We start from the raw sequence: 16677 nt of genomic DNA, 5'->3' as shown, positions 1-16677 counted from the left end.
GATGAATCATTGTTGTTAAATAAATTATCGTACATAACGCTTTACCTACATAGCTTTGTTAAATATAATAAAAATGTATCATGCAGACACCCAGTCGATGTTAACTAAAACACATTATTCTCTTCTCTCGAGAAAAAGCTAAAAACATTGCCCAATGATAGTTAAGGAAAATGTTTCACTCTTAAAACTTTTTTATTTTTATTTTTATTTTAATTTTTTAAATTTGATTTACAGATTTAACTAACAATAACATAATATATTGTGTATTATTTTTTACTTTATCACATATTTAATTATATAGAATCCAATCCCTTCACTCTTTCATTGCGGATAAAATTTAAGGTCAAGTTTGTCTCTAGTTGATCAATATTGTCGAGTTCTATGAGATTTATCACGAGACTTGTTTCGATTGTATGAAGTATTTAATTTGTTAAGTTTTAGGCCTAGATTAGAATTTTGTTACATCCTCTGTTTTGTTTACACAACAATGATTCATCCCACTAAAAATATCACCACTAATAGCACTAATACATTAAAAAAGTAAAAAAAAAAAAAAAAAATACAACTCCAAGACCAAAACATCACATCATTAATGACGGGACCCACTGCCACTTAATTAGTGGGAGCACTAATTAGTGCTCCCAAGCATTTTTCTTGTTTACACCTAAGGTGACAAACAATTTTTTCACTCCCAATTACACCTAAGGTGACAAACAATTTTTTTTTAAAAAAAGAGAAAGTTTGAAGAAAATTAATTGATTAATATTATTTATCACGTTATTAAAGATACAATTAAACTGATAAAATAAGGGGCTGAGGTATTTCTCCATAGCTTATTGATGGAAAAAAAAATAAAAATAATCATAATTATATAATTTTATAATATTTATCTTCATAAAAATTTATACACAAAATTATAAAAAAATAAACGATACAGACCGTCAAAATAGACTGAAAAATACTATGAACCCTAAATAATCTATTAAATCTTTTATATGGGTATAAAATCCACACAAATCCACGTGTATGTAAGTCTCACATCCATGTAAAAGGTTTTGATAAATTATTTGACATCCCTAACATTACTTAAAAGGACCCGGGATGAGCTGCTAACTTTTTCTTTATGGCCTTGTTTGGTTTGACTTTGGGAAAAAGATTTTGGAGAAAATGTTTAGAAATTTTGTTTGGTTTGTAATTTTTCTTAAAAAATTTCCAAAATCACTTTCTCTTTCTTACACATCAATCAATCACTTTTTCTCTCTCCTCTATTCTTTTCAATCACTTTTTATCTCACATACATCTACTCAATTACAACAAAATATCAAATTATTCCAAACTCCCAAACTCCAAAACTATTTTCAAAATATACCACCAAACAAACTACAAAAAATTTCAAACTTTCTCCAAAAAAATATTTTTTTGAAAACTTATCGCCCAAAATCAAACTAAAGGTATATTCTTTTAAAGTGAAAGAAATTTAAAAATAAAATAAAATATTCATGAGAAGCTGCTAATCAATTTAACCATAGAGGGAGAGATAGAGCCAAACACGGCCTTACATCATCATCATAATCATCATCCACTCACTCGCAATTTCTTTTGAGGGAGAGTTGTTCTCGTTTGGGAGATATTGGAAGTCAGAATACGAATCTTTTTCTATATTCTCGTAATCTACTTCTTCTTCTTATCGCTCTCTACCCATTCATTGCGTTGCGTACAATTCCTCAGCCGCCATCAAATTTCCTTCCCATTTGGAGGTTCGATTCTCATCTCCCATCATCTTTTTATACGTAATTCTAAATACCCATTTCGATTTTTTTGCTTAATCTCTACAAATCGATATATGATGATTTTTATTAATGTATGATTTCCAATTTTTCACGGTTTTTGATAAGCTTTCGTTTGAATTGAAACTGGGTTGTTGTTAATTTCGATTTAAATCAACTTAAAGTTGTTTTCTTTTCTTGTTTGTGACTGTTGGATTGGGTATGCAACTTTGCGTTTTGTTCATAGAAGTGTCATGCGTGTGCTCTATATGTTTTTGGATTTATTTTTTTAAGCTTAAGGATGAGAATTTTGGGTGTTTGAATTGTTTTGGGTAATGGGTAAGGGTCCCACCCTGTGGAAATTGAGTGATTTTGATTGATGGAACATTGTCTGATGATTTTTAGGATTGTGGTTTTTTTCTTTCTTGCCTCTTTTGGGTGTTTGATGTTTTCATGAAATCGTGATCATTTCAGCTCTTGCTAACTTTCAAGTAGTCTATTTATAATGATTGGTTTGTAAAGCTAAATTGTGTTTTTGAGTCTTTTGATGATGGAACAGAATTGGGTTATTGAGAGTTGTATGGATTAGTGGTTGAGTTGCTATAGAAACCAATTTGTGATTCATATATGGTAGCTTATCTTGATATAGTAGTCTCATGTTAATCTTGCATATCCATTTCATCTTTTTAAAACTATATCTTCATTCGAAGAAAGTCATTTGAGCTCTTCCTTTTTGCAACTGATTATATGTGATTTTTCTCATTTCTTCCTGATTTGTGAGGACTTGCTGGATTTTTAAACAGAAGTTATTTAAGGGCCCAAATGGTGAGTAATTTAGGGTTTGAATGGTTATTGAAGGCTAATAGGTAGGGGAAGGGATTAGGGTTGATTTGGAGGTGACATGATATGGTTTTGCGGCAGAAAAATACACTGTTAATGGGCTGTGAATAGTATCCTGAGAATACTATCTTGGGAACATATGCAAGGAAGAAGAAAGAGAAGAAGTAGAAGAGAATAATAGAGAGCTTTCAGAGAAGCAAATGACTGCAATATCTAGATTAGGTTAGCTCGTATATTTATATTATTACTTAAAAAGGGAAAGGAATAACTATACTACCCATCATCTAAAATGTATTATTTCTATGCAACCTCACTTCTTAGTAGTAGCATAGTCATTCTTGCCAATGATCAACCATCTTGCCTGGATGGATTTATCTATTTGACTGGAATATCCCAGCTTGACCTGAATTGATGCTAGTTTTATAACTACATGGATGCAATCATTTCCATTTCTTTTTATTCTTGTCTAGGCACTCATTCATTGAGGGAATGCAATAATGTGTTAATATTGGTTGGTAATCATCCAAATCTTGCCCAGTATCATGACTATTTTAAAGTCAAACATGATAACAAAATCATGCAGCATTTCCAATTACAAGTGTACTTTTAAACCGTCTTCTGATTCGATGTGCATCTTTCTCCTTCTTCGCTTTCTCTCAATTTCATGCTCCAACATGCTATGCTGACTCCATTTTCTTAAAATGGTTCATTCTTAGCAATGATGTTGTGCTAAAATTTCTACAGAAAATGGAATGGATCAATACATTATACATGGGATGGTTAAATTTTCCCTTAGTTCATTGCTAAATTTTAACATATGTTATTAAATTTTTATTTAGTTCAAAATGCTATATATCTATACTAATAAAGTTACATATTTTCTTAGCAATATCATGTTTGGCTCGGTATCATGAACATTCTGTATGAACTTACATTTGTTTTAAGATTTCTACTGCCAATTCCATTCCTAATGTGTTTTTCAACAATTTGGCATTTGAATATGGGCACATATTCAAATATAGAATTTTTTTAATTTACCCTGCAAGCTTCTTTTTTATTTACTTATTTATTATTTTTTTATTATTATTAAGGTTTCTACTACTTCCTAATCTTTGGATGGCTTTAGCTCCATGGCTATATTACTAATGTTGTATGCAAGGTTTTAAAAAGCAGCCGTAACCGTTACGTAACGCCATCATGTAACAGTTGTGGTGGTTACTGCCACCTATTACGGCCGATATAGCGGTGTGACTAAGGTTTTGAAAAGCGGTTGCGGTCGCCGTAACGATTATAGTTGCGGGATGTAAAGGCCGTAGCGTAACGGTTGCAGTAACCAAAACCGTGATTTCTTTTATGTTTCGCACAATTTGAAAAAATTTACCGATGCGCATATTTTTTTTTTCTTCAAAATCACATTTATTAGGGTTTAAAATTGATTTTGATCAATTTTTATTAGTTTTTAAGTATGATTCAATATATTTCATAAGTTTAAATCATTATAAAAGGAGTTTTTTACATTTTATTTCAATAGTTAATTACTTTAAAAATAATTAATTTTGAATGTCTACAAATTATTTTTAACCAATACCTGAACTAATTGAATAAAATTTTTTCATAATTATTAAATGAAATGATTATAAAAAAAAAAAAAAAAAAAATTGTGCTAAAGAAAAATTATTTTTTAGACATTACTTTACAGCTAACTAAATAAAATTATTTACAATTAAGTATTAAATGAAATGATTATAAAAATAAAAATAGTGCCATAAAAAAAATTTATTTTTAAGTTATTGATTTTATTTATTTTTTTAAAGACATTTTTTAGACAAAATATTACAGTAACAAAATAAAAAAATATTTACAATTAAATATTAAATAAAATTATTATAAAAATAAATACACTCATTGTTTATATATATATATATATATATATTTTATTTTACATCCTAATGTAATGAAATAAATATTAAAAAATAAATTATAAAGAACAAAAAAATTTATATAAGATTTTTTCTTTGGGCTTAGATCACTTGAGTATTTATTTATTTTTTTTAAAGCTTATGTTTTTTTGTTGTTTTTGAAAATGAAGCTATTCAGAATATTGTAAAAGTGTGTGACGGACCATTACATCCGTTACGTAACACCGAAATGGCCGTTATACATGTGAATTTCCGTTACACATAGCGGCCGTAATGGGTTGCACAAAAATTCACAATCATAACAGCCACAACCGTTATATAAAGGTTGTAAATTGTCGCTACAACACAGTTACGGTTGTTACAACCGCTACACTTCTATTTTTCAATTTTGAATTTTTTTTTATAAATTTTGTATATACTACTATTTTCTCTTTTTGTTTTCTAATTACATAGAACTTAAGTAAAAATCTTATCTATATATGTTTTGAATGTCCAATCTTCTAGTTCTACAAGATTTCATTACTTTTTCACTTAATTATATTTAAACATTAACTTATATTTATTTTTCCTATGTTAAATTTATTGAACAAAAATTAGATTTCATGTTATGTATTTTTACATTATTATGTTTGTATTTTGAACTTATGTTTATGAGATTATTATTTTTAATATTAAACATACTTCATGTTTTTTCTTAACAAATTGGAAGTTATCCATAAGTATAATTAGTAAAGCAAAGAAAATTAAGTAAATCCAACAATAGGAAAATTCTCCACAGCGATTTATAACTAATATAAAAATTAGTATATACATATTGGATCATGTTTTAAAACTAAACAAAAATACTAAAAATCATTTTGAACCTCACTGAATGTGATTCTAAAATAAAAGCATGCGTATCTGTATGTTTTCCTAAAATTGTGTGAAGAATTAAAAAATTCATGGTTCCGGTTGCCGCCACCACTACGCTACGGCTATTACACCTTGCAACCGTGTCAATGCTACCGGTAACCGCCACGGTTATTTAAAACCTTGGTTGTATGATATTGTTGAATGGATTTGGCTGCAGTGCTTCACCATTGTTTCTAGTCCTAGTTCAAATTAAAATTTCAAATCAATTGAAGTGTTGGAAAAGCTTTTATAAAATGGTTTAATTGGGACATAATTCATCTTACGCCATTCTGATTTTGTAGGCACGCAAGTTTGTTATTTCATTGATAAACCTTGACTGGTATTGTCCTTGACAGGTAGCACTGAAAGGGGATTCAACAAACAGTAATCTATTAGTTAGAAGATGGATAGCTGATGTTATTTGACGTTCTCAATTTATACGGACACAATGGATGTGCGCCCTGCTTTGTTTATTCGAAGATCAAGTGAAAAGCAGCTGACTAACATGGGTTTTTCGGGAGCTATATCTTCATCTTTCCCAGTTTTTCCTACCCCTTTGGAGGAGAATTATCCCAAATTCACAGATTCCTTTCAGGTTTCCTCAGAAAGGGAACTAATGATGAATTCCATTTCTCCTCAGCCAACTCCATTGGATTCTAACAGCGGCACAGTTGGGAACTTGTTCTCATCGGCTTCTGGATTCTCCACAGATGTTCATTTCTCTTCAGTTTCACCCCAAGCAAGGTGTTTCCATAATTCTCCATTCATTTCTCAGTCATCGAGTGATGGTGCATCTTTACCACCAATCCACTCATCTCATTCAGGTTTACATTCAACACAATTGATCAATTACCCTGAGGGAAACAATGATATGTCCTGGACTACAGATTTGCTGCAGGATTTCCTTGACTTCCCTGAAAATATACCTGTCCAGAATGGTCAGGTAGAAACTATTACTGGTGTAATGGCATCTCAAGAACATGTTAAGAGAACTGATTGGCAGGAATGGGCACACCAGTCAATCTCTGTTGATGATGCTTTGGATTTGGACTCAAATTGGAGCGACATCCCGGATGATATTAGTGCACCAGATCCTAAACCAAAGGTTTGTTGCTCAATTTAGAATGGGAATTATTTGTGTAGGACATGCTAGTGAGGATCAGTCTGTAAATTTCAGCTGCTCATGGGCTGCATCTCATGCCTGCCTCATGTTTGATGCCTATGATATGCCTCCTCCATAGACAAGAAATAAGAATGTAACTGTGGAATTTATATATAAAAAGCCATCTCTCAACTCTATTAGATTTTTTGAAGTAAAAAAGACTTGTATGTTTAAACTATTTAGAGTTCTTTTAACTTTTAATTGAAGTTTTTTCCGATAGATTCCAAGATTGGGTCCATAAACTTGTGTGCATTAGGTTCTTGTTTGGGTTGATATACATGCATACCTACCTACATATTATATATACAATTTTATTTATTTATTTATTTATTTTTTGGAAGAGGGGGGGGGGGGGTGTTGTGCTTTGGTGGCCTTAACACATCAATTTCTAAATTAACCCGACCTTAAGAGCAATGAATTTAGTAGCAATAGCCAAGTTTGGCCAATGGAGGAGATAGGTAGAGATGTGATGTCCATGGCCATAAATGTGCATCCAATAGGAGTGTCTTTGTTAATTTGCAAAAATGCTTTGAGACTAACCAAAAATGAGGCAATAAGACCACCTTCATCATTGGTTGAACTAGGGTCCTCTATTCTTTAGCCAATAGGACACTATGCAACTTAAGCAAAGCAATGCTGGTCTTTCATGGAGCATGATTGGTAAGAGCTTGTGCTATCACCATATATACTCACCAAAGCTAGATAAATTTAGAAAATTACCTTCCAATCTGGAAAAGTTCTTCGGTTGGTATCATTAGGTGCTTTCTCCACCACTTCTTTCAATCAAAGGTTTGTCTTCTAAGCGTCACAAGCACTTATAAAAAAGTGGTGTGTTTGTGTTGGACATCAACACTCATTAGATACTTCCTGACATGTGTTGTACACATGTCCAAACATGTCATATTATTATTTTAATTTTTTTAGACTCAGAGATGCTTTGGACGCTAGGGGACACACATTTTTGTCTCTTAAAAACACATGAAACACTTTATAAGTTGAATAAAATAACTTATATATAATGATAAAATAAAAACAGTATGGATTTATACCTATTAATCCATCCTCCTTTAGATTTTAAGAATTAGTATTATGTTGCATTTTTATTATTTTTTAATGAATGATTCATATATGTTATATGACATATAATAAATAAATAAAATAAAATAAACTATATATTGTGTCCCCCCCCCCCCCCCACCCAAATTTTGTGCCTTACATATATTTTTTTTAAATTAGAATGTTTGCATGTCCATGTCATGTCTGTGTCTGTGCTTTTTAGGTACTGTATGTTTGTCAAAATTCCGCAGAGGAGACTCGTCATTTTGTTTTTTTGATAAGTAAAGACGTGTATAAAAAGGGCATATAAAAGGGGCACCAAGGGGTGCAACTCGTATACATAAAGAAGACCTATATTAACTATACATTCAAACCTACAAAGGCTCCTACAAAGCCCAAAAATTGGTTCAAGGATAGATCAACACTTTTGAGAACCAACAGAATGAAGAACATGATAATAGTATACTCTTTAATTTGAAGAGGCTCTTCTCTCCCATCAAAATTACTTCTATTCATTCTCTTCACGCATCCCACATCAACACCCAAGGCAGCATAAACCAATCATTCCTCCTCCTTTTCCCCCATCAACCTCATCTCCCAGAATGAAGAAGCTCCCTCACGTTTTGAGGAAAATCCGCTCCAAACCAACCATAATAAGGATTAAAAGCGACAAATCTCATGCCTCCTCACAATGAATGAGAAGCTGACTCGGGGATTCCCCATCATGATTTCACGTCCAACGCCAATTACTATGGATTTGCTTCCTACTTCCTCCTAATCAAGTTATTATTACTAGCCAAAATCTTTCCATGTGTTGTAGTCCTCACAAAGAAAGCAAAATTTGAAGTAGCTTTGGTCCCCCGCACCGTTTCACCCTCCTCCAGCACCTCTCCCTTTCCCTCTCTCCCTCTCCCTCTCACTCTCAGTATCTTTAGACTCATCAAAAATTAAATCTTCCGGGTGCATTATTTTTACACTAGAATTTGTTGTACCTTTGTGTCCATATCACATCATTTCTCATATTCATATATATGCTTCATGGCATCCAATACATCTACTACCATGTTCATGATGTCTCATGTCTTTGATAGTTGAAACATTTCAAAGCGTCTATGTATATCATGGATATTCTCTTACGAAATCAGGAAACCCACAATCATATTATATTTGTTCTTCATGATTCTTGGTTTATTTAAAGACTTTAACTGGCATACCAGGTGATAGAACCACCAACAGATGTTTTTGCCCACCAGCCCCAGGTTCATCTTCATCATCCCATACCATCTGGAGAAATTTGTCCTGTTGCTAGTCCATTATCCCTTGCAACCCAGAACAAGACTCGAATGCGTTGGACGCCAGAACTTCACGAAGCCTTTGTGGAAGCTGTCAATAAGCTTGGTGGTAGTGAACGTGTGTATCCCTCTCAGTTCTGTTTTATTTTTCTGTCATTCAAGTAGTTCAAGTGATCAAGTTAGTTCTAATTGCATTGACTCATAATTTTAACTCACAGGAGCTACACCGAAGGGTGTCCTGAAGCTCATGAATGTGGAAACCCTGACCATCTATCATGTAAAAAGCCACCTCCAGGTATGGATATTTTTTTTTATTGATTCTGCTATTTCCAAGTTGATTTTGACATTGCTCAACTTCATTGGATATATATTTCTTTAAATTTCAGAAATATAGAACAGCCAGATACAAACCAGAGTCTTCAGAAGGTATAAGTAATTTTGTCCTGTTTATTTATCTATTTATTTTTCTTTCATGTGGAAGGAATCCTTTTTACATCATGGGTTGCTAATTTTACATCTTTATACCACTAAAGTCATGCCTCATAAGTTATTAAACTTGTTTAACGCCATAGCAAGCTGAAATATCATTCATATTTGCGCATTTTGCTTATGCTTGCTGCTAGCCTGCTTTTATTGGTTGTGTTATCTGTTTCTCTTGTATGAAAGTGCAGAAGTTTGTATTATATGAAATACACATCTTATCATGATGTTATTTGTTTTATGCTTTTCTTTTTCTTATTAGACACTTCAAGGATTTCCAGTGAAATACACGAGTGTAAAAACAATTGTTTTCTCTCTTCACGCTGCAGGAATGTCAGAGAGAAATTTGACTCCTATTGAGGAGATCACATCTCTGGATTTGAAAGCGTAAGTTCGTTTATCTATCTTTCTTTACCTGGAATGTTACTCAGATAACATCATAGTATATAATCTACTATTTACAACTGCCCCCCTTGTCGAGGGAAGTGTGAAATAAAAATAGCTTTATATTTTATTCACATTTCCTGTTCCATTTCCTTTCCCTACACAAATTCATGTCCAAATCCAAGATCCATGTATATAGTTATACAAATACAAGTTATCACAACACAGGACCTATTTGATCAATTAATGCTGTTTCTTCTTTAGGAAGTTAGGTAATGGAACAATGGGGGTAGTGCACCCCAGGGACAAGGCAAGAGAAAATAATATTCCCCAATGATGTGACCTAAGAATCACAGATATGGACATGGGATAGACACGACACAACACTGACACACAGACACGACATTTCTCTAAAAATTAGGACACGGACACATCGGGTACAAATTGAATATGATATATAGATAGATAGATAAAACCAATGTTATTTAAATAAAATTTGGTATAAAAGTTAAAACACATAAATAACATTAACATTATTAAGAAATCAATAAAACAAAACGACCGAATAAAAGTTCAAGAACTAAGCATCCATGATATTTTTCATTTAATCATCATTCAAAATTCCATAATTTTTAGTCAATATTCAAAAAATTCATAACTCTATCATTTGACACATAATCAAAAGATCGTCCATCCAAAAATTAACCGACAACCACAGAAAACATGATGGATGTGGGATATACACTTCTAGTTTTTTCTCTTTCTCCTTCTTGGTTCTTAATATTTTACTTTTGCTTTGCCTAATGGTTGGCAGGAGGTACCTTATTTAATATATTATCCTTATCTTTTATTTTTTAGTATGTATGTAGTTTTTTTCAATAATTTATATGTATATCCTCTATAGAAGAAGTGTCTTGGAAGTGTTCGCAGCATGTACTTAAAGTGTCCTCAATGTGTCCTAACATGTCTGTAATTCAAAAAAAAGTTTGGAATTTTTTACTTGAACTGAACTTTGCCTCCAATTTTGGCGACAGGAGTATGGGGATTACTGAAGCATTGAGGGTACAGATGGAAGTTCAAAAACAGCTTCATGAACAACTTGAGGTATGCCTTTGATACTCGGATTCCATTTTTATTATTGAGTATCTGCTCCTCAAGGCGGGGCTTACATTGGTGCCATGCTTTCATCAATAATGTTAGGAACACTAATAAACATATTAACAAATATACCAACTAAACACAATGCTAAGTGGACCATGGTGGACCCCAGTGCAAGTCTTGTGTCTTAATTGGTATGCTTGTAAGCTAAGAAGCACGGACACTTCTAGGAAGGTTACGTATCCGTGTCGGACACCGACACTCTTTGGACACTCTCAGGACACCTGTCCGACACTCTTCAAAACGTGTCCTATTGTTTAAAGACTTGGACACTCTTTGGACACTTGAAGGACACACGTGTCAATCGTTTAAACACACGTGTCTAACGATTAGACATACGTAAAACTAATTATAAGTTTGAACAAAATAACTTAAGATATAATAATAAAATAAAAGCCATATAAATTTATAAGAATTAGTGTCATATTGCATTTTTTATTATCTTTGAATGATATATTCATATATATATAACATATAATAAATATATAAAATTTTGTATTTCATGCGTGTCCTCCTCGTGTCGTGTCCTGCATTTTTTGAAAATTAACGTGTCGGCATGTCCGTGTCGTACTCGTGTCGTGTCACGTGTCCGTGTCCATGCTTCTTAGCTTGTAAGTACACTTGTTAGTATTCCTAGCATTACTGTACTTTTATGGGAGCTTAACTGATAATTCGAAGTGCAATTGATGCCAATTACTAGAACTCTGTATTTTCAAAATGGACAATTTTTTTTGATCAAAAGGAGTATGTTAATATATTATGAATACAAATTTTAGAGGAAACAGAAGAAAAAAAAAGAAGAAAAAAAAAAGAGAGAAGTGAGAGAGTGCTGAATGTGCTCTTCTACGTTGAAGTATTGTACTTCCCATATTACAAGATATGCAATATTTGATACTATTTTGAATGACTGAAAGGATTATTTCTGAATTAGAAACGCAATTCTTCTGCGTCCCTTTCATCTACAGGTTTTTCTAGGTATAGAATATTTTAATTTGTAATTTTTTGTATTTGGGGGGGAGGGTTCAAAATCTTGTTTTTGTGGGCTTTTTCTTTTTAATGTAAATTTATGTGGTTTGCTTTTTAAACGTACTTTATATCCATTGCTATACCTTAAATTGCTGCAAATCAAATTAAAAAATCATAGAACCATAGAGAGACCTATTTTTGTTGGGAGGCCTATGTTTTGGTAGAGATTGTTTATTAGTTAAAAATCTGAACTTGAGTATATATTCTCCTTCAGATCCAGAGAAAATTGCAATTGCGAATTGAAGAACAGGGGAGGAACCTACAAATGATGTTTGAGAAACAGAAGAAGATGGAAGATGTAAGAATGAAAGCATCCTCTTCCAATCCCAATGTTCCGTCTCCATTACCAAGTACAGTGCAGCAGCCCTCCCTTGCCGATGAAAATTTAGAAGCCTCGAAGCAGGATAAAATTGTCAGGACAACAGGAAGTGGCGAAATGAGTGCCAGCACCGCACGTGAAGAAATTTCTCAGGATTCAAGTGAGAAGCATACTCCTGACCCGGTCACTAGGGGGTCTAGTCCTCGACCTCTAAAGCGTGCAAGAGGAGATGAAACAGCTGCATCATCAGCTAAACTCGCATCTTGATTTAAACTTTTTACGGCAACGTTTGATCATCTCCTTGATGTGCCGTGGTGTGCCTGGATGCGGATTATGTTAGTCTTGTGGGGGAGTACTGCACTGACGGAGTCGAAGAATGGTTATTTGGAGTTCAGGCAAGGCAAGATTCTTGCAAGTAATAACATGCATTTTTCTTTTTCATTTTAACAAATAAGCAAATCATGTAGTTATTACTGTTTTATTATTTGCTTTCTTGAATTGCTACTGTTTTCAGATGCCGAATTGAATTTTGTTTCAAACTTTATATGCTTGTGAATATGCATCTAGGAATTACTGGGGGAATTTTGTTACATTGTTCTTTTTTTCTTTTCTTAATAATTTCTTCTGTAAGAGAAGGCTCCTCTATCTGATTTTACTTGTGAATAAGTTTATTGTATTGCAAATAACTGATTTTGAATAATCTTCTTCTAAACTCCAGCCACTCTTTTGAATAATCTTCTTCTTCTTCTTTTTAATTATATTTTTGTTTTGCAAAGGGTTCTACATGTACTCCTTAACTAAGTCATTTGCACACACCTTTTTTTTTTTTTTTTTCAAGGCTTTTCCAAAATATTTGCAAATCCCCAACCAGCCTCTATAATAATATTATTTCTGCCCAATAAGAGGTAGCCTCTTGGCATGGGATTATCTGTCCCATTCCCTATCAAAAAATTTGTTAGGAAGTCCCAATGTATTTGTCACATTGTGGGTGTTTGGGAAGTGACTATGTTAGAGATTTTTTGATTATTTTAGTAGGTTATTTTAGTTTTTGTGTTTGGAAAAATAGGATAGATTTTTATTTGAGTTGGTGTATTGAAAAATGTGTTGAAATGATGTTTAAGTTAAAATGACAAATTTGTCCCTAACTTTACATTTTCCAAAATTAATTTGAAGGGGTAAAATTATAATTTAGTTACCTGTCACTGTGACATTGGCAGGACTCTCACAGTGACAGCCACTGTCGGCCTATTTTTTTTTTTTTTATTTTCAAAAAAAAAACTTTTGGTTTAGGACCTTTTAGGTTAAAATTGTTTTTAAGGCTATTTTAGCCCCAAATCTAGGTTCCCAAATACTCCTTTTGTTTATGTCGTATTCTCAACAAATAAGAAATTGCAAAACATATTCAATGAATTATTAAAGTTCTGTATTATATTATTAAAACCATCACGGCATGTTTCAATAATGCTGAATAATTACTTGACTCAATCATTTTTTTTCTCGTTTTTTTAATAATTGATTTTGGTTTTTTAAATATACATATATATATATATATATGTTTAGTTGAAACAATCATTTTTTTCTCACGTAGCATGTGGAACATTTTTTACTAAATTTCAATATAGAAATGCATCTTGAATTTTTATGTGTATCTGTTCAAATTTTATCTGTCAATTTTTTTTGGGTAAATTTTCTATCTATCCAAATTTTATTTGTGCAAATTTTCTATATGTTCCAAAAGTTAGAAATTAGGTAATGCAATTTAAACAAATTACATTTTGATCACTTGTAAAATTGAATGTGCAAAGAAAGAATGAAAATGGTAGATATTACATTGATTTAACAAAATGTTGCCCAAAAATAATTATTTATTAGCCTATGAACAATATAGTCAAAATTGGGATAGATAGAAAATTCCGACAGATATGTTTTTTTTAAAAATCTGTTTCATTATCATCATCATCATCAACATCAACGACGACAACAACAAATCACGGCATATTCAACTACAAAAATAAAAAAGAAAAAGAAAAAGAAAAAAGAGCATATTCATCTTTCTTTTCTTTTTTTATCTGTTGAAATTTGAAATTTTTTCTCTGTTGAGTGTTTGCGGGTTGGGTCTGGTTAATCTCATTTTTTGTATAATGATTGTTCAAATTTACAATTCAGACTAAAGTGAGAGGAATATGATAGTTTACGGAAATGATGAAATCTTTTCTTTAAGAACCAAATAAGAAAACAGTCTCACTTTAAGGGGTGAAAGTATAAATTACCCAACAAACAAATAAACAAAAAAATAAGATTTATTTATTTGAAATTGAAAAAATAAAATACAGTTGAAACTAATATTTTATAAATAATTTTGTTTAGTAGAAATTAGTTTGGCGAAAGTTAAGTTATGACAAAAATAACACTTAATATTTTTAATTGAGAGTAGCAATTTTTTGATATGACACAAACATAAATTCAAAATATTACGATACAATATTATGAAGAAAAACAAAATCACCCTGGTTGTTTTCGTTACAAAATATATTTTTTGATTTTTTTTTTAAAAAATTATTGAAACTAATTTGATAAAAATCAAAATAAAAAAAAATATTTTACCCTATAAAAGAGAAAATCATAAAAAAAAATAGTGATTTTTTTCTTTCACAAAAATATTTTTTATTTTTTAAGATACAAAAATAAGTAAGGAATAAATTACACTCACCTCTTTAAAATTTAGAAAAAATATATAATAAACTTCACAAATTCGATATAATTACTGTGACATCCTTTTTAGTAAGATTAAGGCAATTAAAACTAATATAAATAGTAGATAGATTTCAAAATAAATAAATATAGATATACATTTTAATATAAAATAAATGATAATATTACACAATTATATAAAAAATATGCATAGTCTAAAAAAAATAAAAACATGCTATTTATTGTATTTAAAAAAAAAAAATCAAAAGGCCTAACCAGAGACAAGACCTAGATAATAAAAAATTGAGACTCCAGAATTCACCCTTAAAAATTAGGGTAAATTACACTGACACCGCTTGAGATTTCTGTTTAATACAGATTTCTCTTTCACATTTGAAAAATTACACTTATTCTCCTGTTAGATTAAATGACATATTTATCTTTTAGTTTTTATACATATAAAATAATAAAATAATGTAGATATTTTGTTCATATCATTTTAAGAGAAATAACAATCATCTTCTTTGGTTTAACTCTCACAAAATATTTTCGTATTTTTTTATTTTTACTAAATGTTTTAATATTTTAAGTAATTTTTTTTAATTTTTTAGATACACCTAATCTAGATATACTTAAGAAGTATAATATTTTGTAATTTTTTTTAAATTCACCTAATATAAAAAAATAAATAAAAAAATTCAATACATTATCTTATTTTGTTGTATTCAATGAAATTTTTTAAAGTTTTTTTTTTGTGCGCGTCTTATACTTTTTAAATATATCTAAATTAAATTGATCAAATCTAGGTATAATGGTGGAAATAAAAATGAAAAGTTATATTCATATATAAAAAATTATTCAAAAAAATATCATAAAAATGTTGTAATAGTGATATTGTTGTAAATATAAATAATGGTTATGAGTGTTTTGTTTTAAAATGAAATGTCACCATTAAGCTATATCATTGTGTTTGAAAATTCTATATAAAATTTATTTTTGTATATCATTCCTCAATAAAAATATGTTCAGATAGAATTTAATGATGAAAAGTTGTAAAATGTAGTTATGACGATAGGAATAATAAATGGTAAGAAAAAAGACAAAATGGTCATTAAAAAAATTTTAAGACATGATATCAATAATTTAGGGAATAATTTGTAATGAAATTACAAACTTCATAGAGGGAAATATAATTTTTTAAATGTAAAGAAAGATTTGTATTAAATAGAAACATTAAGGAGTATCAATATAATTTACCCTAATAATTACTTGTGTACTCGAGACGTCGTGGAGAGTTCGTCTTTAGGGTGTTTTGAAAAGTAGGTTAAAAGTTAATTTTTTAATTTTTTATGACCTTTTTTTTTAAAAAAAAAAAAATATGCAAAAAAATAAAGAGATAATGCAATAAAAAAAGCCAACAAAAATTAAAAAACTGACTTTTAATCTAGATGCCAAAATAAACCTAACTATCGCCTCATTTGAGAAGTTAGTTATTTTAGTAGGCTATCTTAATTTTGACTATTTTAGTAAGTTAAAATAATTGTGTTTGGGAAGGGGATTAGATTTTTTTTGGTGATTGAATGTGATGTTTGTAAAAAAAATGAAAGTCACTTTTTGATTTTTAATCTGTATTATTTTTTTTATTTTTTTACACATTTTTTTAAAAAAATGTCAAAAAAACTAAAAAATTAAC

General features: G+C 30.6%; 1 protein-coding gene across 2 annotated transcripts; it reads left to right on the top strand.

Moving 5' to 3' along the window:
• Positions 1–1490: 1490 nt before the first annotated feature.
• LOC114301287 (protein PHR1-LIKE 1) lies at positions 1491–12923 on the top strand. 2 transcript variants are annotated; one of them, XM_028246243.2, is made up of 8 exons: positions 1491–1757; positions 5773–6521; positions 8852–9044; positions 9145–9221; positions 9313–9352; positions 9736–9793; positions 10825–10894; positions 12189–12923. In XM_028246243.2, the coding sequence occupies exons 2-8, from the start codon at positions 5865–5867 to the stop codon at positions 12558–12560; spliced, it is 1467 nt and encodes a 488-aa protein (XP_028102044.2). In that variant the 5' UTR covers positions 1491–1757; positions 5773–5864; the 3' UTR covers positions 12561–12923. The 2 variants fall into 2 exon arrangements, with proteins under 2 accessions (XP_028102044.2, XP_028102053.2); XM_028246252.2 differs by having other exon boundaries at positions 1546–1757; positions 8852–9035.
• Positions 12924–16677: the final 3754 nt, after the last annotated feature.

This window comes from Camellia sinensis, chromosome 8, assembly GCF_055761805.1.
Source record: "Camellia sinensis isolate YWXY chromosome 8, ASM5576180v1, whole genome shotgun sequence".
Classification (NCBI taxonomy): Eukaryota; Viridiplantae; Streptophyta; class Magnoliopsida; order Ericales; family Theaceae; genus Camellia; species Camellia sinensis.
This window is presented reverse-complemented; position numbering and strand designations above follow the sequence as displayed.